Source organism: Ambystoma mexicanum, chromosome 4p (assembly GCF_040938575.1).
Source record: "Ambystoma mexicanum isolate Mex_15411 chromosome 4p, UKY_AmexF1_1, whole genome shotgun sequence".
Taxonomy (NCBI): Eukaryota; Metazoa; Chordata; class Amphibia; order Caudata; family Ambystomatidae; genus Ambystoma; species Ambystoma mexicanum.
In genome coordinates, this window is record NC_090927.1 from 105849079 (window position 1) to 105875743 (window position 26665).

At 43.5% G+C, this 26665-nt stretch overlaps 1 protein-coding gene across 2 annotated transcripts in view; it reads left to right on the forward strand.

Moving 5' to 3' along the window:
- EIF2B4 (eukaryotic translation initiation factor 2B subunit delta) overlaps window positions 1–26665 on the forward strand; it is a 256404-nt gene that overhangs the window by 215815 nt on the left and 13924 nt on the right. For both annotated transcript variants that reach the window (XM_069605481.1, XM_069605480.1), the window contains 2 exons: window positions 13581–13683; window positions 21936–22063. In XM_069605481.1, coding sequence (XP_069461582.1) covers window positions 13581–13683; window positions 21936–22063 — 231 coding nt within the window. The remainder of the gene's footprint in view (window positions 1–13580; window positions 13684–21935; window positions 22064–26665) is intronic.

The following is a 26665-nucleotide window of genomic DNA, read 5'->3' on the forward strand; positions in this document are numbered from 1 at the left end:
AGGAAGGACACACTTTTGTGTTTTTAGAAACAAACTTCATACCAACAGATAACACTATATCAGTTAGCTCTCTCAGAAAACCGTTGTATTTGCCAATGACTTAAACCAGTAACTAACGTGAATCAGAATTGATTACAATGCCTTCATCTAAAGAATTCAAGATATATATATAAAGTGTAATAGTGTTGTTCTATCAATGCAGCACTTGGAAATCCAATGCACATGATCTATAGTCCACTCAATCACTCACACTTGCTTCTAGTACTGCCCAGTACAGGAGAAGAGACGGCGGCTGTGAAAACAGCTTCCCGTCCTGCACCAGCACTTATACTGCTGTTATTTTGATCACGCAACTCTGTTGCTCAGTGCATCCAGTTACGTAATGATTTACACTCTGAACAATAATAACAAAGTAGACTAACCCCTACCTCTGTTGTTGCTCGGTACAGGAGAATGGAGACGGCTGTGAAAACAGCATCCCGTCCTGTACCGACACTTATACTACTGTTTCGATCACGTTACTCCATTGCTACATGCAACCAGTCACGTGATTAGTTACACCCAGAACAATTACTAACAAAGTAGGCATCTTAGAAGGGACACTGTCCTAGTTAGCTAATAGATATTATTCAACACAACCAAATCCTTAAGTGACAGATGAGGCTTGAGTAAATGTAAGATTCCTCAATGTAACAATATTCGCTTTAAGGTACTATGTCATCGTTAAAGCCACTATGCTTCATTTAATTCTCCAATCGCAAAGGTGAATTCAAATTTTAACCGCACCCTTCAATGTTTGAGGTAAATCAAAGGTATTTCTCGGGTTGCGGAAGTAACCTTACATGCAAAAAACATTTTGTTAAAATAATTTTTTTAAATCTATTCCAAGATATTATTATAATACATTCCTGTTGTAGTCAACTAAATCGAGATGTTCACTAGTATACAAATATCTTTGCTCCATACTCGGCTGTATCCGAGCAACCTTGATAATATAATTTTAAATCAAAAAAGACATACTTGGATACATGATGATCTAAACGCAATATTGCTCAATTTAAATAAATTATTTATTTAGCTATGAGCACATCATCGAATTGAGCTACGAATACAATTGGACTCATATTTAACAGGATCCATCTACAAATGTCTTTCCTTGATGTTATTAACCAATGATAATCAATTGCAAATACAGGTAATCGGTATAGAGAACTTCAAAACATATTTTACAAAAAAAATGCAAAATCAAATTCCTGATTAATTCCTTTAGGGTTTAGGCATCTAGCCTTTCAATCCAAAAACATTATTTAAGATGAAGTAAGCTAATAATAAAATCTTCACCTCTTTTAGGTAACTTTATTTGTTCTAGGATAATAAACCTCATTTGTGCAATTGTGTGGTGTGCTGCATCAAAATGTTATGCTACTGGTGAATGTATTTGATGTGTCCGGATATTTGACTTGTTTTCAGTCCATCTCAATTTCACGTTGCATATAGGTAAGCCCACATAGAATATTCCACAAGGGCATCTACTGACATAGATGCGATTAGAGGAATCACATGTAGTAGTATGTCTTAATGCTATTTTCTTCCCCCAATGGGGTGGTTGATAAACATTATGGCAGTGCTAACAGTTATTACAGGGCAACACACCTTTAAAAGATCTTTCATCCATTTTAGGTTCAGTGTATTCAGCACAAACCAGGTAATCTCTTAATGACTCGTTTTTTTCTGTAAGCACATGTGGGTAATTGTTAGGGAGAATTATCTGTTTAGGCTGAATTTCCTAACATAGTGAGTCCCCCAGCAGCTTTGCTGGATTTTTGGGGTTTATTTTTTTCTCCTGCCAAGAGTGAGACTCTTTTACCCTCACTCTTGGACATGATTTGAGTGTGTTTCTTTGACTCTAGATGTGTTTAATGGGCTTTGGGGTCTTTTACTCCATAGGGCTTCATGTGTTTTTGTGATGTGTATTATACAGCACCCTCAGTGCAGTAACACCGGGGTGTCATAGTGACCCCCCAACATAGACTCCATACCCTGGGACTGACTACTGTCTCCCAGGGCATGTAAAGTCACCATTGACTTTACTAGTCTCAAATTCTGAACAGAACCAGTACAAACCATCATATTGTGGACGTACTGGCTGGGGCAATTCGATTGCCCCGGGGTCTGTTAGTCGAGGGGGCACGTCTCCGTCCCCCCTGATCGAGTTTTGGCTGGTGGCAGTGGATACTACTTTTTATATTCAACCGTGAATATATCTCTATGGGATTTTCCCATTGTTCGAGGCTACTACCTTTAATTATTTAATTCTGATAGCCTCGAACATACCGCCGGTTTATTTATTTAATATTAATTCGCCGGTTGGTATTTTTTGCCAGAACTCGATTCTAAAATGGCGTTTGTGTTCTCTTCTGTGACTCCAACCCAAGTCGAGCCCTTTGTTCCACTTTTTGGCGGGCTTCTCCACAGAAGGATTTAGGCACCCTGGACTGAGTTGCCTAGGCAACTCACGTCGCACTCCGTCCTGATTGGCCCAAGTGGTGAGCCGGCCGGCTCACCACTTAGCATGTTTGAGTGACAGCTAGGCTGAGTGAATGGGGGTTTTCTGCATAAAAGCAGGTCTTTTGGGACTGGAACTTCAGAAGTCGCCACAGGACCTAAAGAATCCGAGGAGGGAGAAGCCGAGCCGACCTGCAACGACGACACCACCGTGGAGCCCTGCTGAACCGTCTCACCACTTTTCCCGACGACCGAGGAGATCTCCCGCCGGAGAGTCTTCTTCCTTTGACAGGTGGGGCTAACCAGTTTCACCTTCTTTTCGCCTTCCTGAAGCATCTCGTGGCCGCCTTGCCTGTGCCAAGCACCCCGGCAACCGGGATACCACGTTTTTCTACTACCGCGAAACCAAGGGTAGTACCTTTAACCGGAAAAACTCTGCGGCTGGTTTCTTCCCTGGCAGTGCAACGACCTTCAGCTTTCCTCCACGTCAAGATCTTCTCTTCCTCTGGACGCCGCAGCGACTTGCACCCGCTGCCAGGAACAACTGCCCCCGCTGGAGGATCCTTTCGACCTAAGGTACTGTGTTCCGCCTGACTTCCCTTGCAACCGACTGTACGGGATAGATTTAGCCCCCGGCTTTCGAACCTGGGTTAGCCTGGGACACCCTGGCTAAACTTTTCTGAGCCTAACTAAATCCTTTTTGAACTCCCTGCAAGACTTCCAAGCCTATTGTAATTGTGTGATCTTGGGTGCATTTGTGGCCTGCTCTCTCTAAGAGTGGGCCCGGCCTATGGACTTTGGCTCACAAGTAACTTTTGACTTTCCTGCCTTGCTAAAGTGTTCCTAAATATTAGTGTGGTGTATCTTCCTACATTCTGCCTTTTTCCCTCCCTTTTTCGTTAACTTATTGGAGTGCCATCTATAGTTAAGCGCTCACTTCTGTCTGGAAATAAGTGGTGTTAACTAAGACTTGTCTGATAAGGAATAAGGGATGTATATATATTAATAGTAACTGTGTTTTGAAGTGACTTACAATAATAGTGCTGGAGTGTTGCAATAAGTGTGTTTTTAAATAAATAATTATATACCAAAGCTCTGGTCAGTGTTTGCTTGTGCTATTGTATCTGAGTGCCTATTGTGTATACTTTGCATACTGCCGAACTCTTCTTCAGGGAAGTCTGACTGCTCAGCCACAGCTACCAGGTAAATCTGGGTGGTACAGACTGCTACCAAGTGGGTTTACTGCTAACACCTGTAGTCCTAAATCTTTTGCAGTGTTCCCAAAGGGAACTGCACAGGTTTCTGCCTAACAGTAATTGCTCAAATAACTGAGACAGAGTTCGATCAATTTTCAACTTTTCCCAATTCTTTTTTAAGATGTTCTTGATTGTATTACTTTGCTGAGAATATGTAGTTACATACACCAACTTTTCTGTCTTTGATCTGTGTGAGGTTTTTAGAGTATCTTTCCTCTGTACCGATGTTGCCTTTTCTATTGCTCCTAATATAATAGTCTGAGTAACCCATTCTGTGAATTTATTATGCAAAGACGTTGATCTCGCAATGAACTCTTGATCTTCTGAAATGATTCTTTGATACCGTAAAAATGTATTATATGGTATGCTTTCAATAGTTTGATGTGGATGGAAGAGGCAATCAAAAGACTATTCCGGTCTGTCAACTTATTGTAGACTGTAGTTTCCAATCTCCATCTTTCACATATAGCTGTACAACCAAAAATTGAATTTGGGTAGTGCTCTGTTGTGTAGTGAACTTAATACTGGGTGCCAGATTATTCATAAATTCAAAAAAGTGTTGCAAATGTTCAGATATGCCTCACCACACTCCAAAAACATCATCAATTAATCGATCTGTACACACATTGCAGGTGACTGTTACATCCGATGTCATTTAGAACAAACTCTTCCTCAAGACAAGCCATGTAGGTGTTTGCGTAACTCAACACCACTGCTGCCCCCATTGATGTTCCAGAAATGTGGACATAATATTTATCCTCGAAGTTATTAGACAGTACCAACTTGAGTAAACTCAATATGAAGATTTTTATTAGCTCTGCAATTTTCAGAAGCTAAAAGCCATTCCACGGCCTCCAATCCGACAGCATGCATTATATTAGTATATAGGCTGCAGACATCCATAGTGAATAATATATCATATCATATTCTTCAAATGTGATTTCTTGAATTTTAAGTAACAAAATTGGTGCTGTTTTTTATGTAGGTACTTGATGACTATCAGTGGTTGGATTACTCTGTCCACATATTGTGCCAATGGTTCTAATAGGCTCCCTGTGGCAGATATTATTGGTCTTCCAGGAGGGTCATTTACATTTTTGTGAATCTTTGGTAACACGTATATCACTGGCATCATTGGTTGTAGTTTGGTAAGAAAGGATTTTGTTTTATTCGTTATCCATTCGTTCTACTCTGCTTCATCTAGTAGTGATTTGTTTATCACTCTGACTTGTTATGTTGGGTTATGTAATATTTCCATATATCTCTCTTGATCTGCTAATTGTCTGTCTTTCGTTTCGATATTTTTCCTGATCCATAATCGCCAACGCTCCTTTGTCAGCCGTTTTAGGATAATCTTTGGATTGTTACACAACTTTAACAAAGCCTCATGCTCATTTTTGGTGAAATTTCCCATCTTTCTTTTTCTAAATGAAACTTTTTTCAACTTATTGCGTACCTGTTTTTGAAAAGCTTCCAACATTTGATTTTGAATCGGCGGAAGGTACAAACTTTTTGGATTCATCTTGAGATAATTTGATGTTTCTGTGGATTCATTTTTTTCTTTGAATAGACTGCTACTGGTTTCCGAAACAAAAGGAAATGTCTTTTTGCAATATTTTTCGTTCGAACGGAGTACATTCGTATTTGGAAATATTGATTACTAAGTCCTCCTGTCTGGAAAATGTACTTGTCTTGGTGGATTTTTTTCTTCTTACTTCGTCTTGGTTTCTGCTTTCTAAAAATCCTGCAGAGCCAGATCTTCCTGCTTCCCCACTTGAACCTGTTTGGTTCTGTTCTTGTGGTAAGATTCTTGACACTTGATCCTCTTCGATTTCTGTACTAGCTACTTCAGAAGATGTTGCTGTGGAGGTTGAATTACGTCTGGGTCTTGGCTGGTTTTGATGGGTGTTGCGTGAGTTGTAGTAATCTTTCCACGTGTACACTACATCTAATTTATAATCAAGGGTGTCGCGTCTAAACCTCCGTATCTTCTTTGCTTCAATTTCTTTTTTGAAATTATCTAATTTCGTATTGATTTCGTCTTTGGTCAACAAAGTAGATAAACGTGTTTTAATTTGTTCAATTTCCTGTGTCAACTTGGTTAATGAAGTAGCCAGCTGCTCAATAGTCAAGAGGATTAGGTCTAAGGAGCATAGTGAAACTGAAACACGTAGTGTTGGATATAAGAATATTCAAATGAGAGACCATCTTCATTGAAGTTTGACTAATTATATTCAAGATTGTTATCGGAGAGAGCTAAATAACTGATATCTGTTCTTATTACGTTTGTTTCTAAAAACACAAAAGTGTGTCCTTCCTTGATTTAAAAGGTTTTCAGGATGAAATGGATTATCGTTATTATTTGTATTGTATGTTAATGAAATTGAATTGTTGATTTTTACCAAACATTTCTTCTTACTATACATTTCATGTAGCTAATCTGTTATATTAAAGGAAATATACCAAAAGTACATATGGAATTGTTTTCCATGAGGAGTGACTAGGTATTTCATCAAGTGTTTTGATGGCCTATTGTTAAACATTACCTTGGTCCTTGTGGCGAGGGTTGTACCTAGAGCACCTGAAGTGTATCAAGTGATTTATTTGAATGTATTGAAATCATATTATTACTCTTCAACAAACTTGATTGCAAAATATTTGTAGTGCGCATCAGCAGATATGTTACTATGGGAGAAACCTACCATAAATTCCATCGTCCCTTTAAAGTCCAAGGGCTTCTGGCCAAAGCTCTCTTAGACTCTGGGAGCAACAAACCACTATCAAGGGTGGACATGATTGCGTTGGAAGAGCTGTACCCAAGGAACCGAATGCAAATTGTATGAGTGGAGACATGAATCTATATCCCCAAGTAAATGTCACGCTTCACATGCTACAACAGGCAGTCACAATTCCCATGATTATCATGCCGAACTTCCTGAGGAAGTTCTCCTAGGCACTGATTTCCCACTATTCAACCTATCTCTCCGAGAGGTCTAGAAGTCAAGGCACCTTTCTTACGAGGAGGGGCATGAGGTCAGCTAGTAGACAGGGAGAGCAGGAGGACTGGGGCTGGGCAAGGTGGAGGGGGTGGCAAGATCAGTAACCTGACCCTGTCACAAGTGGATGCGAAACCGGCTAGGTCGAGGGTAGGAGGTCGACCAGGGTGGAAGCCAGAGCCAATCCCACCCCATAGGGGGACAGTGGCAGTTGCGTGTGCCCCATTTGTTGTGCGCTCCCCAAGTGCAATCTGTACATGGGCAGTACCCATTTGCAAACCTAAAGATTTGTCTTGTGAAAGCACAGTAAAACTTTATGATGGGGGCTGCAGGAAAAAAACCTGGTACATGGTTGTATAAAGCACAAGTAGCTATAAAACCTTCAAGGACATCCTAGGCCACCGACGGTTCAACAAGAACTACATCTAGCAAAAAGGCTGTACTTTCCTTTGGGGAAGCCATGCCAGGGCTGCCTAACATGGACACTGCTCGATGTGGGCTGTAATTGTAGAGAACAGGGCGAGGCTTAACGCGCTATTTAAACGTTTCTCTATATGTGACACCATGTGGGTGGGGAAGAGAGTGTGAGAGAGAGCGAGGGCGATAGAGGACTCCCCTCCTCTACATCCACCAACAACAGTACCTTGCTGCAGCCCTCATCGTTTCGAGCAGAGCCTTGGAACTTTGCAAATCTTCAACTTGTTTGACAAGTCGCCTGCTCTTGTGTTCGCCACCTTTTGCCGCTTTACTGTGGTGACTCGCGTTGCAACGATCCTTCAATCCTGGGAGGTCTCCTGAGGGGCACTGTGTTATGCAGACTTTTTCAGTTTTATGCCAAATCTCCTTCACCTGTGAGACCCCAGCACTTTTTGCAGTTTTATTTACTTCATGTTCCTGGATGAGTGGGATCCTTTTCCCCACTCATCCCCTTCTTTTACTCTGGCTATGGCAGTCATTTTGGTTTCTCTCCATATCTTATTTTTGGAGTCCTACTTCCCTCCAACTTTATAGGCATCCTTTGCTACACACAGCACTCTCTGTGCAGTCGGGCTGCTTCCCTTTTTTAATTTTATTTTGCTCTCCTTGTGAGGACCCATGTTTCCAAGAGAAGAGAGATACTTTTTATCCTTTCTACATTTTATATTGTGAGATCAGCACACACAACCTTATGTGGAGTGCTGAGGAGTTGCACTGTATCCCCTTTCTCACTGCTCCTGTAACATTTCTGTTAAGTGACAAGCATACCTGAATCGCAGGTGGCAGTGGACGTGTTCTACCGACTTTTGTGTAATTTATACCTGCAGGCTGTACTCATAGCCCCGTTAATGCACAGAAGGGTCACCTTTGACCCAAAAAGGTGACTGTATTCCTTTTTTTGCCATTTCTTGTGTGCTTGAACTTTCTTGGTCATTGTTCTGCCATGCTTGTTAGGGAGGGGGGGTGGTCTGGGTTTGACTTTTATCTTCAGCGGGAATCCTTTAAGTGTGCCGAGGCTCCAGAATGTCTGTGAAGACAGGACACGAGGGAGGAGTATGAAACTCTGCAGTTCTTTGTCTATTGGCATGCCTGCCTGGAACCCATTCTGTCCTGAAAGGACAACCACCCCCCACAGTTTGAATGTAGGATGAGTGCTGATTGGCTGGGTTCTTGGATAAATGACTTGGATCCTGAGGCTGAAGACAAGTCGACCACTGGAACTGAACCCAATGAGAAAAAAGAGAAGAAGCCACCTTTAGTAGATGCCTGATGAGTGACTGCTGCTGTGCTGACCCTATCTTCCATGCGACAGAGGATCTCCGAAGAGGACGTCTCCTTCCTTTGGACTGCTGGGACAAATCGGACTTAAGACGACCTGCATTTCGATCCATCCCGAGACGAGCTACGACCTTCCTGGCAGCAAACCACCAATACCCTGGGACCTCGAGCCTGAGTGCTGTGCATAGTCTTCAGAAGAACGAATCTTCCTGAAACTTTGGTGGACTTCTTCTGGACCTCTAGATGCATGATTCCACTCCTGGAAGTCCCATCGCCAGAGTGTTAGACCGAGAAAGCAAGGCAAATCGATCAGACAACAACCATTCATCAGGTATCCTGAAAAGGGTTTAAAAAATCACAAATTCGTGAGAAGCAAAAAGAATCCTTAGCTGAGAGCCTTTCCACTCGACTTCTGCTGCAAAATCCCTTCTAGTGTCCTTCCTTTGATTTGAAGACCAAAAATGTGTTGTCCGGTTCATGTACATGCTGCATCGTGAGGGCGGCCGCCTGCATCATGCAATGTGGCAGCTCTGGACCCGAACTCCGGATTCCTTGGTCTGGTGACAAAAGGCAGGACAATGGACGGTGTCTCTCAGCAGCAGTCTTGAGGGAGGACCTGTAGCACGACTGTCAGCAACTTCTTGGTTCACGCTGCGGTTTTTCAGCAGAACCAACAAAGGACACGGATCGCCCCGTCAATCTTCTTTGCTTCCTGCAGTCCCACACTCGGGTGAGGGGGTCTAGGCGAGTTGGATCTGATTGGATCTCCGGAGTGCCCTTGCGGGCTCAGTACAGATTTGGATGGATTCAGCCTTTCCACGACGATGCACTCTAAATGGGCAGCAGGACTCCTGGTATTGGGGTTCCGCAGCTCTGGAAGCTCCTAGGACCTCGGGCGATGGCTTGTTTCAAAGCTCGTCTTGGGAGTGGTTGCTCCCAACAGCCAAAGAGAAGGAGTCGTCCTCTTCGGAGCTCCTCTGTCGCATAGAAAATGGGGTCAGGCCAGCAGTGGTCGCTTCACAGTCTTGCAAAGGGTCTGCAGGCGTCTCTGGTCGTCGTCTTCTTCGGTTACTTCTGTTTCCTGTGGTCGACTTGCTTTAAACTCCAGAAGCCTCAGCTTTTATACAGTTCCAGCACACACTCCTCTGCAAACTCTCAGCATTTTACAGAAAGTGGTATTTGGCTGTCCAATCAGGACAGCCAAACCCACTGTGGGCTCTGGACCTATTCAGGCATTCTGGCAGACAAAGGTCAGGGGGGGTGGAAGACTCCTTCCTCACTTCCTGCCTGCCCAGAAACTCTGGAGCCTAAGCGGGGATACCTACTGGTTCCTGCCAAAGGCAAAACACACACCTCCCCCTCCAAGAATGGTAGAAGGGGGAAATGACCCAAAATGTCGCCCTCACAATGGTGACGGCCGGAATGCCTGACTTTCGCCATAACTAGGTGATTGATTGTGACTAAAAAGTCGCAGGAGCTGGGAGAAGGGGGATACTAGGTATCCCTTTGGCAATCCACTGAAGGTGGGGTGTGCCAATCTCTCCAGCTATAGGGTTTTGGGAGAGCCACTAAGTATCTCTCTATCATTAAGAACTGTAGTTACTTAAGGATACAGAAAAAGAATCTTAAAGGAGGACCCTGAGGGTCCCCAGCAATACTGCCCATAAGGAGCTGTGTGCTGCAATAGTAAAACACAGATGCCTTTAAGAGCTATGGAGCAGACAGACTGCAGAATACAGGTAGATTACAAAAAACAGAATTCCAAAAGACAGAGCCCACAAGAATGAATGAGTAGAAAAAGGCTCCACTCATTCAGGAGTAAATGAAAAAGTTGCAGAAGTCCAGCTGGGGTTCTCACTAGGAGAGGGGATGAAGCACAATAATGATACATCTCCTTAACACTCTGAAGTCCCTGAACCCTTTTACCCACACAAACTGTTATTTATCTGCTACAGAAGATTTGCACAGGCACTCTTGACTTTCCTACAGCTTGTGCCTCCCTTTTTGACTTCCAATCTGACCACGAAAGAGACTCGGAACTAGATGGGGAAGGATGCCTAAAACCTAAGCTCTATGAAAAGATTTCTAAGTAACTTACCTTGTGTTGATGTTATTTCTGCCATAAGGATCTGAAACAAAGTATTACAACGTTATTACTCACCTTTTGAATTGAATACTGCCATTCTAAAAAGTAATTGCCAAGTTTTTACTTACCATTGAATTGTGTCTACTATTTTAAAAAGTAACAAAAAAGTTTACTACAAAGTGGGTTTTACTTACTGTGATGAATCCAATGGAGTCTTCACGAATCCCCTGGCGGTAACCTCCTTCCATGTGGCCAAGGGACGGCAGCCGCTACCTGATACTGACCCTGGGGGTGGCTATATGAGGGAGGATTACATGGGAGGAGACAACCACTGTGGATATGTCATGTCTTTTTGGATGAGACCTGGTATCCACCATTTGCCCATGAAGGAAATCTTTTGATGCCCAGTACCCTAATGGTTTACTGCTATGCATCCACCCCTCCCCTGCCCCCCTTTAGTTCCCCAGCAACACTGCCCATAAGGAGCTGTGTGCTGTAGTAGTAAAAACACAGATGCCTTGCGCCACACTTGGATGAAACTGTGAATGATGATAAGTGCAACTCTTGATTGGAATCGTGATCACTAGCCTGCCTCACATCTAGACAGAATAGTGAAAATTAGCAACGATGGAATAGTGAATGATAGCAAACATCAGACATAGACATAACTGCAAGGACAGCAATGCCAACTAACCAATCCACTAACAATTTCATCCCTCTGCATACACTTCTCAAACTCTAACCAAACACAACCACAAGCCTAAAACGCAGCAATCCGCACTAACTTCACTACACTGCAACTACAAAACAAACCCCACATAGACTTGCACAACAGCACACGACGACTACCGACCGTAAAACACCCCAAGCCCAGCCGACGGACCCACCGGGCTGAGGCTGCCATCAGCACATCACTGCTCTCTTGCACTTTTCATGCTTATTCCCACTAACTCACCCCCCCCTCCCTCTTTCAGAGCCACCAGAGCGCCAGGGGACCACTCCGGTGGTGATAGTACGCGGTACAAATATCCTTTAACATTAACATTTTACGAGCTATGGAGCAGACAGACTCCATCGCACAGGTAGAATACAAAGCATAGAGTTCCAAGAGACAGAGCCCACAAGGATGAATGGGTGGAAAAAGGCTCCACTCATTCAGGATTCAAAGAAAACGGTCTAGAAGTCCAGCAGAGAATGCTGGGGCTCTCACTAGGAGAGAGGATGAAGCATACAAATGATAAATCTCCCTAACACTCAGTGCCCACATGTCCCAGGCCGTCTGTTATATTCTTGAATATATATATTTCATTAACAAACTGACACGCCGTATTACATGTCATCCTTCATCTTTATTCCTCAAACCACTGAACTCCTAAACCCCTACACATTCCAGAACATCCCCTCAACCTTCCACGCTCTATATTCCATTTGGATTATCACTATCTTAACATCGTGTGTTCTCACTACATAACACTGTCCTCACCTGGTCCTAGCGCAGATGATTGTGTGCCCAACCGATTCCGGAACACCTGCGGTAGTCTCTGGAAGAATCCGAGGTGGGGGGTAAGTTGGCATACGTATTTCTGTCCTCCATAGAGTTATATTGGGCTTTAACGTCTGGCCATAAACTCACTCTGACCTGACCTTTGGTGGTGAAACCTAGGTTAAGGATCCTTCCCAAGGCTTATCCTTGGGTGTTGGATTGAGGGAGCACTAACCTGAACTTTATCTGAAATGTTATTTAACTTTGGAAGTCATAACCACGGGAAATGCTATTTTTACAAGAACTTACCTGAAGTATAATCTGCTTTCAAACTCTTGACATTTGGGCACAAAGCCCCAAACCATCTTGGGGTTAGATAAGATTGAGGGAAGCTGTTTTGGGTCATTCAAAAGAGTTCTATGCATCTGACTACTCATCTGTATTGCACTGGTAATTGATTCATATGTAATTCTATTTCTCCTAAGGGGGGATGTGTATATACTATGTTTTTTTAAGTTTTGCATGACAATACTTAACTGTGATTTGTATATATTTAGTGTGTAAACTAAAGGCCTATTAAATGATTTATTTTTACTGTCTAACTGGAATTACTGGTGTTGCTCTTTGGGGGCGCATTGTAGCCCTAGATCACTCACACCCTTCCTGAGGCTAAACCTTGACTGCTATGCTACCTTACCTAGATTGGGTTTAGGCTAACCCCTCAGTGTCTTTTCTGCTCACCATAATTGAGGGGGCTCCCAAAATCCTCCCACCAGGGCTGATTTGAGAAATCCATCCCAAGCATCTCATTTGTGAGATGTACTTTGGGCCTTTGAAAATGACCCCCAGCAGTGAGTTAGTCAACCTCTGGAGCTCCTGGGTGTTGCTATGTTTTCAGCATCACTGAGGCGTTAAGCTTCCATGCTGTGAGGGAAGGTCATAACGATCGGCACACCAAGCCCTGAATGTGTGCCGATGCATTTAGGAGAATCTTGGTACTGGGAGGTTGCAGGAGGAAGGGGGAATGGATCTGTTGGAAGAGTGTTGGGGAGAGAGGGCTTGAGCACATACTGACTGTTTTGGATTTCGTTGTTCAAGCTGCTGTTACACAAAGCGATCTTTGCGAGGCTCATGTGGAGAACGTGACAATACAAAGCCCACACGCTTGGCACTGTTTAAGGCACACAGCATGTTAATAAAAATGAAACTGCTGAAAATCACAACCTATATTCCACCAGATTTATGTTTATTGCTTGACATGAAACAGTACAGTTTTGTCAAGACCTGGATATTGGTGTGCTCAGATGGCACAGCATGTGTACACTGATTATTCTTTTAACCCAGCATGAGATGCTTTTTGAAAAGCATTGATAGTGTTCAGTGAGTTGACTAAGTAAAGGCTGTAGCAGAACCTGCATAGCAATATATATCTTTCTTTTGAACACCAGAGGTTCAGGGCTGTGTTTGCTAAACTCCCTGCATTCCTGTCTTTGCTGCAGTTTTCTGAATCAGTGCCGACCTCTCTCTGCCAGCATGGGAAATGCCATCAAGTATGTGAAGAAGGAAATCTCCAACATCCCTAGCACCATGAAGGAAGAGGAGGTAGGACGGAGGGGTGGGATTCATACAATAGTTGGTAGAGAAAGTGGAAGCAGTGAGGCTGATGTTTATCTGCTTGGAAACTGATCACGAAACCAACTGCATTACAGGCTTTGTTGGAAACATCTCCATTCTCTGAATGCCACTGATGTATTGGGTAAAGAAATGCAGCTAACCTACATATTTTCAACACAAGGGAAAAACAGTGTGACGAACCAGTAATGAAACAAGGACACAGAGGACTCGTGGTGTTTTCCATAAACCTTTATTAAAAGAAAACGGGGTTCTGGCCCTATTCTACAAGGTAGTTCCCTACCTCAACCAAAACCTAAGGGCCTGTCGTGTGTCAAGATGTCCAAAAGCAAAGTGTCTTGTGTCTGAAATCCTATCCTAGCTCTCACACTCTAAAATTAACTCTACACTGCTAAGGGCAAGTCTCTGACCTGTAAACATTTTCAAGTTCAACAAAAAGGCATACATTCAACAAAGTTCCAAATGAATAATGCTCACAGTTCCAGGGAATCCCTCCCTTCCCCAGGTTTCTCTCCACCAAACAAAAGTTCAAAAGAATATCCAAGCTCTTTGTAGCTCAAGAGGATAACTCCTCTTGATGCCCCAACTTGTTCCAGGGAAAATGTCTCCCTTCCCCAAGTCCTTCTCACATTGAACATAATGCAAAAGTCCTAAGGGCATTAATCTTCCTTGGGATTCTCTGACTCCCAAAACAACACCTGGTACAATCCCCTGCCAGCTTCTTTGATATAGTTTCTTCATACAATTTGGGTTCTGGTCCCAGACTCGTAAGACACCCGGTGTACTCTCCTGCCAGGTTCTTTTTACTCTTCATGACAGTTCAGAATCCTTTGGGCATGGGTCTTCCTTGAGATTCTTTTGTTCATAAAAAAAACACCTGGTATACACCCCTGCCAGGTTCCCCTTATATAGTTCACTTTCTACACACTTGACTCTGCCTATTATTCTCCTTTGCCAGGTCTTTTCACGTTCTTCTTTGTCTTTTATCTGCCACATGGTTTTCCCCACGTGTGTCTTTTAACATTGCAAATGGTCCCAGATGCTTTTCCATGTACTTTTGTATCTTATCATATGTCCATGAGGCTCTATTCACCGGCTCAGACGTTCCCCAGTTCTCAAACTGCGTCTCCCATGGCATGTGGTGTTTGGGAGATTTCAGTTTTATGCTTAATCCCCCTTAGTGAAACCCACCAACACTTTTTGCTGGACTTTTGGACCTTGTTCTTTTAATCCTGATTGAGGGAATGTTGTAAAGACTTTTTGAAGACTTTGTTTAGACAAGCTATACAGCAGATCAGGGGAAGCAACACCCGGTTGTTGAACTTGCATACTAGTATTCTGGCGTTACTTTTGGGAAGAAGCATAACCAATTTACAGGCGAATAAAATAACCTTACAAAATTGCACAACACACATTCAAGGTAAGTAAGAACTTGTGTAACTGCTCACTCTCAGAGCTACCAACTAACTCTTTCATAAGTAAGTATGCTTTTAAACACGTGTTATATTTTTCAAGGCAGAATCCTTTTCTTATCCAGTCCTTCCCTATTCTATTGCATGAGTTCTCTGAGGCAGAAGAGGGACCTTAGTGGCCTAGCTGTAGGCAGAGTGAGATGGGGTTCAGTTGTATAAAGAGTTCCTGTGGAAGACTGTTCAAACAAGTAAGTAGTTACTTTAGAGTTAGTTAGGGTCCAAGGACTTCTGAGAAGACACCCTAAGAGGATTCCAGCAGTGGGCCTGGGTGACCTGGATGAGAGGACTCCCAATCACAGAAAACACCCCAAAAGCTCTACAGAAATCACATAGGCTTAAGGTAAGTAAATACCCCAACCAACACAGTACCTCAGCACAGAAGATGAGTTGCAGCAGGAAGACTTCAGAATCTGCAGCCAAAAACCTTTTCGAAGGATTTCTTTGTCATAAAGACGGAAGACAGGTCTTCGAAGGGATATTTCTGCCAGGATCAATGGGAAAGTCTACAGGCACGAGTTTCTTTGCGGCATGATGCGGTTCTGTGGTTTCCACATCCTTTTCATGAGCCAGAAGAAGAATGCATATCGCTGGTCAGATTCTCGTCACTTGCAAGATCCAGCACTCTGATGAGGGAACTTTTTGGACTCGAATCATATCACTGGAGGGCCTGCAGGATGCCACCAAATTTTCAGCTCGATTCGGAATTCTGAAGACTGTGCACCGCACACTGGCTCGAGTTCCTAGGGAATTGGGGTATTGCAGCCCCGCATGGTTGCAACATGACGTGGGATGTCTCAAAATGCAGTTCTTCTTGAGTTGTTGATCTAACCAGGTCGCTTGGAAGGAAGGGTAACAGCAGGCTATGGTTACACAGCAGGCTCTCCGGTCACTGGAAATCATCTCAGCTGTGTTGTCTTCATCTTCCTCTTCAGAGTCTGGTCCAGTAGTTGATTTCCTCTTCAATCCAGGATCTGACTTTTATGCGGGAACCCACCCAATCAAACAGATGTGCAACATTGAAACTGGGTGCGGGGGGGTGGGGTTGGCAATCCTTTCAGGACAGCCAACCTTCCCAGTTTTAACTGGATTCTCGCAGGCAGGCTGGAATACCAAGGACTGTGGAGTTTTGGACTCCTCCCTCGCTTCCTGCCTTCAGACATTCTGGAGCCTGGGTGGGCCTGATTGAGGTCTCCTGCCGAAGATAAAAATCACACAAAGGAATTTACCACCCTGGAGGGCAGGGGAAAGACCAGGAAAGAGAAAAGAAGCATGAAAATGGCATAAAAAGAAGACTTGGACAATTTTGGTAGACTGGACCTTTACCGCAGTAAAGGTGCACCACATTTGTAAAAAGGTACACTGTCACCAGCCATTTAAGATAAGCTTATCCCTTTTAACAGAATTGTTAGTGCTAGTGGGAAAGGGGATACTTTGTATCTCCCCAGCACTCCACATAAGGTTGGGGTGCTCTGGTCTCACCTAAATAAAGTCTAGAGAGGATAAAATATTCTTCCTATCCTTGGGAACTGTAGTTCTAACTATATTTAGCCAGAGAAATGTAAAAGGGGAGCAAAGGGGCAACCCAGCAACAATGGGCAGTTCATGCCAAAAGTGTCAAGGAGGGTCAAATTAAAGACACTATGGGGAGTCTCGGGAGGATAGCTCAGGGGCCATGTGCTCGCCTTGGAAGCAAGGGAGCACGGAGCAACACAGGTTCGATCCCCGGGTCTGCGCTTAGAAACCTCTGGGTATTAAGCGCGTTATAAATAACCTATTATATATCATACAAAGAGTAAAAAGGTTCCAACTCACTGAGGTTTAGGGAAAAATAATCCACCAGTAAAGCAAAAGCTTCTGGGGTTGACAGAGGTCAGGAAGATTTAATTGCTATGAAAATCTTACCTAACAACCACATAAGCAACACTTTTTCAGGCGAATGCTTCAATAGTAGTGGCTTGCAGCAGTCATAGAACACTGCTTCAAGCCATCACTATTGAAGCATTCGCCTGAAAAAGTGTTGCTTATGTGTTTCAATTTTTTGTTGGTTAGTCTAAATAGTATTTACTTACCTTGCCTTGTGTGTATATAAAAGTCTATCTATATAAAATGCTTAGGAATGTTTCCGTACTGAGCTGATACAATTTATCAGTGTTAGGTTGCCCTCTGCTTGCCAAATGGCAAAGTGCACCTCTGTGTGCCCTACCACTTCAACAACAGCCATCATTTTAACAAACCAAATGAGCACAGTTCTACGCGGTCACCTTTACCTTCCACTATCGCAAACATTCAGAAGAATTTCAAGTTACTACTTTCCACCCCCTCTTCTCTGTACACAGGGCTTGGCGGTTCCAGTGTCGAACAGTTAATTACCGGCTCAGCGTTTAAATCTCTAAAGAGTGACGTGCTGTAGGACGAATGCCTCCTCATGAGCTAAAACTGAAAGTAGGTGGTGTAATTATGCTACTACATAAATCTAATGCCATCACGGGAAACTCTGCAATCGAACAAGGTTGACAATTACGTGTCTACAAAGACACATCATAGAGGCCCGTTGTAGGGGAGAATTCTCAGAAATGTGCTAATTCCCTTCTACCTTAGAGACCCACCGCTCTTTTGCTGGACTTTAGGACTTTTTATCTCCTATGCAATTTTAATGTGATGTCATTTCTGTGTTCTTTTTAACTTTGGAGTCTGACAAACTGCATAGGCATCATCTTTACATAATGTCACACAGCACCTTCAGTGCAGACACAGGGAAGTCTCTTGGATTTCCCAAAGGTTTAAATACATTCTCTTAGTGAAACTACTGTTTACAAGAGCAGTGAAGTGAAATTGACTTTACTTACATTTGTAATTTTGTAGACCCAGCACACACTATCTTACCATAGGGTGCTGGAGGGGTTACTTAGTATCCCCTTTGTCTAGTTTCTCATGTAACATTTTTTTATGTTACCCTTTCTACAATTAATGGCTGGTGGCAGTGGTTTACTTTTTACTAAAATTGTGTTATTATGCGGGCTGCGTTCGCAGCCACGGTAAGGCACCCATGGGTGCCCATCTCGTCAAAATGGCCCTGGTCTTCTTTTTTCGCCATTTTCTGTTGGAAAAGTCCTTCTTGACATTTACTCTGTGCGCCAAACCAGGTTTGGCCTCTTTGTTCATTTGTCTTTGGCGGGATTCACCAGTGAAGCCTGCCTCTGACACCAGTATGTCTGGCAGGGGCAAGAAGTGAGGGAGGTGCCCGAAACTCCCTGTGCTTTATCCCCTTGGTTACAGGAATGCACCCAAAGTTGATGGCCGGCTGGCTGTCCGGCAAGGACAGCCACCCTGCTGTGTGATTGACCGCTAGGCTGGAATGAATGGGAGAAACATGCCAGAATCCAAAGAAGAACTTGGAAGAGACGCCTCCTGCAACTCCTGGACCATTGGTTTGCCCGGTGTAGCCCTGCTGCTGTGCTGAAGCTCCAGATTCGCCTCGACGAGAAGCACTGCAAGGACGACTTCTCCCTTTGAGTTGGTGGGGCCAATGGTAAACTCAAGATTGGACTACTGTAGCACACTGCTACTTGGAGCCCCGGACTGTCAACTGCAACGACTCCATGTAGCTCAGAACGCTGCCATTCAATTAGTGTACAATCTACCAAAAAGAGTCTCCATCTCCAGGTACCGCCAAAGACTGCACTGGCTGCCATTGCAGCAAAGAATAAAATTCCGACTGCTATGTCTGATTTTCAGGTGCATTCAAGGAATGGCATCCAGGCACCTAATTAAAAAAAGTTAAGGCCTATCAGCCAGTGGTTACTTTACACTCCTCATCGACAAATCTCCTGGCTGTCCCTTCATATAAATGCCTCTCCTGGGGAGGTCAATGTTTCTCCATCAGGGGCCCCCCAACTCTGGAATGCACTTCCAACAAAATTGCAGAATATGTCCTCTATTGCCTTCAGTCGTGTTTTCTCACTTGAGAATTACATTGGCTTACCTTTTCTGAGTTGAGTTTCAACTCCCCTTGCACAGGCTTAACTGCTTGTGTTCCTTCAGTGATTTTCTTGAACTATCTGACTTTGTGAAAAACTTTATCCAAAAAGCGCATCGGAACTATAGACTTTGCCCAAATTGACTTTGGCTGTCCTGGCTCCATAATGGCACCCTGCTAAACTATTGACTTTGGCATTGCTTGTCCCTTCAGAGGTTGTAATTTGTTGAACACTTTTTACTGCTGGGAAATGCTTACCTAGACTTCATTAGGGGATTCAACCTGTCTTCACGTTCTAAGAAAGTATGTTCTAACCTTTCTATTTTTTCCTAACCCTTCCTTCCTGAAACCCAGAATGTAAAAAGTATATTGGGGTTTATGATCAATGCAATACTATCCTTGTTATTGAAGTCATTTCAGGGTGTAGGAGAAATGTATTAGCATATCCAAAGAGTATTCACCAACTTTATTGATTTTGAAGAGTGAGTCCAAAGTTTACTTGACTGTTAAAAGCAATTGCCTTTTTAAAGAACGCTGAACTAAAACTTGATGTGTAAATAAATATATTTATAACTGAAACCTTGAGAGTGTAAGTTTTACTTAGTTACTTGTATTGACGGATTTCATTTGTACAGCTCAGTTACCCCTCTTGAGGCCTGGCTGTTCAGTCACACTACTGACTTGTGTAGTACAAACCTATACCAAAAGGTGGGTTACCTAATACCAGGCAGATGAATCTTGTGTAGTCTCGCATAGTGTGACTGCTCCAATTCTTACCCAACAGTAGTCTCTACTTGTGAGGCCCCTCTTAGTGCCACCTCTAGGGGGGATGTTGCATAGCAGGCTGCTATCCGAGCATGATCTGCAGGTCGCAGGTTTGAATCACGGCAAGGCCAACTCCGCCTTTCATCCTTCCGAGGTCGATAAATGAGTACCAATTTCGGTTGGGTGATATTGTATGTAAATATGTGCTCTGTAAAGCGCTTTGGATAAAGGTGCAATATAAATAACACATAATTATCATTATCATTATGGGTGCCCATGTTGTCAAAATGGCCCCAGTCTTCTTTTTTCCGCCATTTCCTGTTGGAAAGGTTCTTCTTGAGATTTACTCTGCGCGCCAAACCAGGTTTGGTCCCTATGTTTGTTTTGTCTTTAGCGGGATTCACGAGTGAAGCATGCCTCCTGGCTCCAGCGTGACTAACAGGACAAGAAGCGAGCGAGGTTGCCCGAAACTCCCTTTGCTTAGTCTCCTTGGCTACAGGAATGCACCCAAGGGTGATTGGCTGGAGGGCTGTCCTCGGAGGAGTGCTGAAGCTCCGACTAGCGAAGACCTGCAAAGGACGACTTCTCCCCTTGGGTTGGTCGGACCAATCGACCCCAAGACGAGCTCATCTGGAAATCCTCTCAGAGCTGGCTGTACTTCCATTGCTGCTGCAGGAACCGAAGTGCCAGGGAGAGGAACACCAGAATCGAGTGAGTGTCTTTAAGTCAGACCCAAGCTCCAGGAAGATCCTCCAGGCTCCCAGAAAGCAGGAGTGACCAAGCCTGAGCCACCTCAACAGAGTGCTGGACCCCAGATGCGAGGAAAGTCCAAAGTGGTATCCGAGAACCGCAGTGTTGCTATTTGCTAGAGACGCGAGGAGCTGAAACTGCGAAGTGCAGCTGAATTGAAGTTTGCCGATTGCTGCCGCCGACCTTCCCATTGTGTTGCAGGAGTCCCCAGACGTCCTCGCTCTTGTCCCCACGACTGAGACCCAGGAACAACAGGATCTGCAGGCCTACACAGGAACAGAAGTCAACCAATTTCTTTTAACCAAAGGTACTGTAAAACTAAGAGGACTTACCTCTTGTTGTGTAGCCTTGCTTGTTCTCAGTTGAGACTTGTCTTGGTTGCTTTTGCAGAGCTGCTTGCAGCTTTGCTGCTCACAAGCCTCCCAGATTGTGGCCCTACAGTGATTCTTTACTTCTACAAAGACTTCTAAAACATGTTGCAAGACTTTTACTTGCCTGCAAGAAGTGCTTCAGCTCACCTAGACTTTTTTGTTCAATTAACATTGGCTGGCTTGGCTCCCTGAAAGACTCTTCTTACCTCCAACCTGTGCTTTACCTTTCCTCCAAGAAATGGTTAATTTACTTTGGGGGTTTAAAAGTACTTACCTGCTTCAGAATATTTGTGTAACCTTTGTTTTATTCCCAAACCCTTTTCTTTGACACCAACTCAGTATTGCTCGAAATTTATAATGTCCGCAGTGTCCTAGTTATTTGTCACCTCAAGGTGTAGGAACCAGCTGTGTGCCATCCCAAATGGGTACTTGCTGATTTAGAGAAACTAAGAGTGTGTATTTTGACGTGTATTTGTGTGTTGCTTTTATATTGCTCCATTCTGAAGAAGGCTTATTGAACTGACTGGTAAATAAATTCATAATTGTTTAATCAAGAAACCTTGAGTGTAAGAGTTTATTTGAGTACTTGTCATTGTGAATCTCTGTGTAAAAACCCTACTGCTCACGTTGACCCGTCTTGAGATGAGCCTGGCTGCTCAGCCACACTACCCAACCTGTGTAGTACAGAATTATACCAAAAATTGAGTCCCGATTGCCAGGAGGCCAAGGTTGCTATAGTCTCCCAAAGGGTACTGCGCACAATCTTGCCTAACAGTCTTTATTCGTGATCACATGGAGATTTCTGGAAATGCCCTTGTATAGGAGTTAGAACTGATGTGTAAAGGTCTGCAGCCCTTCAATGTTATTTTTGTTATTTTCCCTCCCCAGGCAAAAAGTAAACTTCAACATTTAATCCAAGAGTACATCAGGGAGAAGATCATTCTAGCGTCAGAAGCCATTTCTAAATTAGCCTTGGAGAAAATCAGTGACCAAGATGTAATCCTGGTATATGGGTGGTAGGTATTGTCTCTCACAAACTGTATCCTAATAACCAGGCCCCACAAATGCCATCCTTCCAAAATGCCCATTTGCAAAGATGAGATTTGTGCTGCTTATTTATAATGCCACCGGGATTATTACACAGTTGGATGAACACAGCAATGAATGCGCAGTAGAATGAGTGGTCAAGACAGATGACCAGGAATAGCAAGTCTGGGCTGGATAGAGGGGCCATGGAGGAAGATAGCAATGGAAAACTATTAGCTTCGGGGAAGTGGTTGTTCTGAGATTTACCGGGAAGCATGCTTGTACTGTACGAAAACAGTGATGGGCAAGTGGTTGGTGTTCGCAAAGTAAAGGAGATCCTTCCCTGTGCCCCTCCCCACCTCAAATGAAGACACCAGAGCACTCTCCATCCCCTCCTGTCTTCTTGGCTTAAATCATTGGGCAATTTTCCACAGCCGGTCGGCAAGGTATGTAATCTCTGTGTCCAGATCAATAACTAAATCGCTTGATTTGCTCTTGTGAACAAAGTAGCTTTCAGTCGGCTTCGTAGCCCAAGGAAACGTTTACATTCTTTTCTTTTACCCATCATTTCCAGTCGACAAAGTTATGAATGCAAGGCTGGACTTTGGTAATTCAGTCTATTTGGTAACCTCAAATATTTTCTGAAGACTTCAGAGAGTTCAGACTTCCACAGTAAGAACTTCGCGACTTCCTAAGCAAGCATCAATCACCCAGGCATTCCATCACCTACATTGGCTCCATGCTGCTGAAAGAGTAAAATTCACATCGCTATGCAACACTCATAACATCTATTAATCCAATTAAACCACATTTTTAAAAAAATTAAGCATCATATTTCTCCCACAAGGCTCCTAGGACGGGGTGCCCAAGCGTGATAATGACACCCTACATTGATTGTGGTGAGTACGCTGACGGCAGATGTAATTTGTTCTGACTTCCCCAAGTGTGCAAGCAGATTTACTGCATTGGCTCAAAGTAATTGTTTGGTAGCCATTGAGGTACTAATGTATTTTTTTAAAGTCCTGCTCTCTGCCATTTTCTTTCTTGGGCATTTCTTTGTTTGGGGGAAACCACAAGCCGCTCTAAAATGCTGCTGTGCACACATGGGTTCACTCTGAACCCAGCCATGTACGCATTGTTGCGGTTCAGACAAATCCCTGGCCTTAGACAAGCCAATAAACAAACTGTGAGGCTGGCTTGGGTGTTTGGCAGTTTTTTCAGCCATCCTAATTGGCTGGCTGCCCAAACCTTTGTTTAAAGGTTCCTTTGTGTGATCGGAGGGGTAGCTGCTGTGTGTATGGGATCCTGTTCCTACACCCTATTCTGGTATGGATTTTAGAGAGTGTCGCAAATCCTCCAGAGGTCTACAAACCTGCTGGAGGATTTAGGTGCCAAGAAGCTGCTGCTGATTTTTTACTGCTTGGAATCATGTCGCTGTACCTGAAGCTCTGCTTCTTATTTTTGGTTGCTGAATGTTTTTCCTGGACTGTCCTTCGTCACCTGGACCCCCTCGGTGACTGGACTGGGACTTTCATGATGTGACTCCAGACCCATTTTCTGACACTTCCTGTTTACAGCGTGGGTTGTGTGCCTTGGTTTTGTAATCTCCCGCCAACTGGAACCTCTTCTGCTCGTAAGGGCTGTCCTGCGTTGCATCCACTGTGTGCTTCATCATGGGAACGTTTTCTGCTGGTGGGCTACCTTCATTTGCCCTTCAAGTTGCCAGACATTCTAGGTCAGGTTCCCCCCACGCCCTGGGCCATCCTGGCTGCTGATTTCACTTCTGACTGGTGGGACCCACTTCATAGAAGGGGCAGTTATTCTTTTTGGCCGTTGGGGTTGTCATTGCTCTGGGTTTTAGGTCCTTGGGATTGTAAATCCTTTAAATTGTCCTGCAAAAGAAGAACTGTACTCACTGGATTGTATCGCCCACTTGGAACTGACTCTTTCGGGAACAGTGACTGCGAGTCCTTACCTCTGGACCCTGGGTTGGTAGATTATTCTTGACACTTGCCATCAGGGCTCCCTGTCGTCGAAGATCTCTGCAGATGTTCCTTAACTGCGTTTTCCCATTCGTCGTTTCCCATTCATTTCATTTGGGTCTGAATCCTCCTGGGTTCTACGTGCCTGGACCGTCTGCGTCTTCTCTGGTGTTCTCTTAGGTTGGTTGCCACCATTGTTGCACCTATGAGGCAGAACTCCGACTTAACTGTCTTTTTGCCACAATCTCAAGTCTGCCTTCTGATGTTGTCTTGTATTTTCCTGTGGACATTTGAATACTTACCTTAAACTCTTCTTAAAGTGGCTTTTTCAAGTACTTACCTGCACATTGACATTTTTTCTGTGTCCCTGGAATGTTAGCTGGTGCTCCAGATTTTCTGTGTTTTTTAAAAAAAAAAAAAAAGTCCTGCAACCTACTGGCCCTACACCCCACGCACACCTTGGTATTTGGAATGCCTCCATCAGCAAAGTTGTGTTCCCAGGCACGTCGAAACAGGCCTCATATGAGCACCTTTAAGTCCCCTTGCCCTCTTAATTCTGTCTTTAATCAGAATGATAACAAGTAGCATTTGAAGGCCAACATTCGCAGTCTACAAAGAGGTTACTTCTGGTCTAGTATAGATACAGGAGACTTTTTATCAATAACATCCAGGAAGGTATGCAGCCTGTAGTATTAATGCAGGACCCTATGTTGAAAGTACATGTAACCCAAAATAGAGAATTCACATGATCTGCCTTATAGAATGCAAAAGTGCTCAAGCATTGATGGAGGAGACCAATTGGAAGGAAGGAGAAAGCTACACATACCATAGCGTAGATAGTGGATGCAGATTAGAAGCTACCTGGATGGTGTCTGTATCCAGACAGACTGAGATTAGAAGTGGGACATTGTTTTCAAATAGTGTTGTCATTAGAGATTAAGGAACGTATGGCTGTAGTGTGCAATTTATCAATGCTCACTATTATAGTGTAAGCAACACTGTAGCCAGTGAAACCATGAGTGAGGCTGTTTTGAAGATCATATCCTGAAAAGGAAATCACTCTAAAGGGCTCATAATTTTGAAAGGTTTAGGGACCGGTAATTTTGAGAGGTTAGGCAATACAAGATTAAATGAGATGACCAGGAACACACATTGGCTAAGGGGTGAAACTGTGATGTGTGCCAACTCTGCATTTGAACACTTTCTTTTCCATTTCTTACCATGGACAAAAATAAATCTCGTTTTATAAAACTGGTTTGGAAAATGCACAAATCACTTTACCAAACATGACAATTTAAAAAAACGAAATATTATATAGAAGGGTGCAAAATGGGAATGATTCTAGCTTCATTCTCTTCATCATCAAGGGAATTTTATAAGTACCAGCATAACAATGTGATTTAACAGATTTAATCTGGGGTTGTCTTTTGTATTTTAAAGCATTAAATACTTCTAAAACACTGATTTGTGAAATTGTAATTTATAAACGTGCAGAAAATTCTTTGACTTTTTTGGGTCAAACAAGCAGACCTTAAAGTATGCTTTCCCGAGACCTGCAACATCTGGTCCGCTCTCTTCTGTCTACCACCCCTTCCACTCAAATGGCCTACATTAGAAAAAAGATCAACTAATGGCCAGTGGAGGAAGTGGGCAGGAGCTGTAGGAAGCGCTGTTCCTCTACTTTCTTTTTTTAAATTAAGATTTACTGTTCCTATACTTCTATTTTAAAAAGAAACCATTCCAGAATGGAAGTGTAGGAAGAAGTTGAAGCTTGCACTGCAGTGCACTGAACGTTCCCCTAAACAGGAGGCACATTTGTTTGGGGGGTTATATTGCACGTGGGACGGAGCTTGGCAATGGGGTTTGTGGGGTGTGGGGCAGGCCAGCAGGGAACATAGTTCCACTAATTCTTTTCATACACTTCGACCACTGGTAATGGGCTAAACAATGCCACCAGCATGCGAGATGGCAAACATCACGGAAGACAGCACAGTAATGTAAGAGATCTTACATGATTTGACCAGGATCACTGTATCGTCTGCTGCAAAGCCAGGATACAAGCATGAACTCTTTGGTTCCACAGTCTTCAATCTGGATACTTATTCACCACTTGGTCTAAATGTTTATGCTCATCATTGGAGGTGATTGCCTAGGTTTTGCAACACCCCATCTGAACAAACCAATTTCTAGACCTTCATCATACAAATGACATGTTAGTTTTTATAGCAACTCCTATCTGGTGCAGGTGCATTGCTAATAGCCCATGTTGTGTTGCAAAACCAAGTACATATGCAGGCAGTTTTATAACCTTCAGACATAGGAAAGGCTCAGCAAGCCTTGCTTGAATGTGCTATTCTAATCTTGCAAATGAACATATATCTCTGCAATGAGTGCTTAACACGATGAGCTAACTTCTGTACCATTGTGGCACTCAATTTATCAATATACATTTCAACTTTGGCTATTGCACATGATCAGCATAATTCCCTCAAGAAGGAAAGAATACTGCAGGAGTTGTGCCCTAAGGAACACACATACTATGCATACCACAGTCAACACAGAAAGCATTACATAATGAATTCATCAAGGCAAAATGTACTTGTCAAAAAA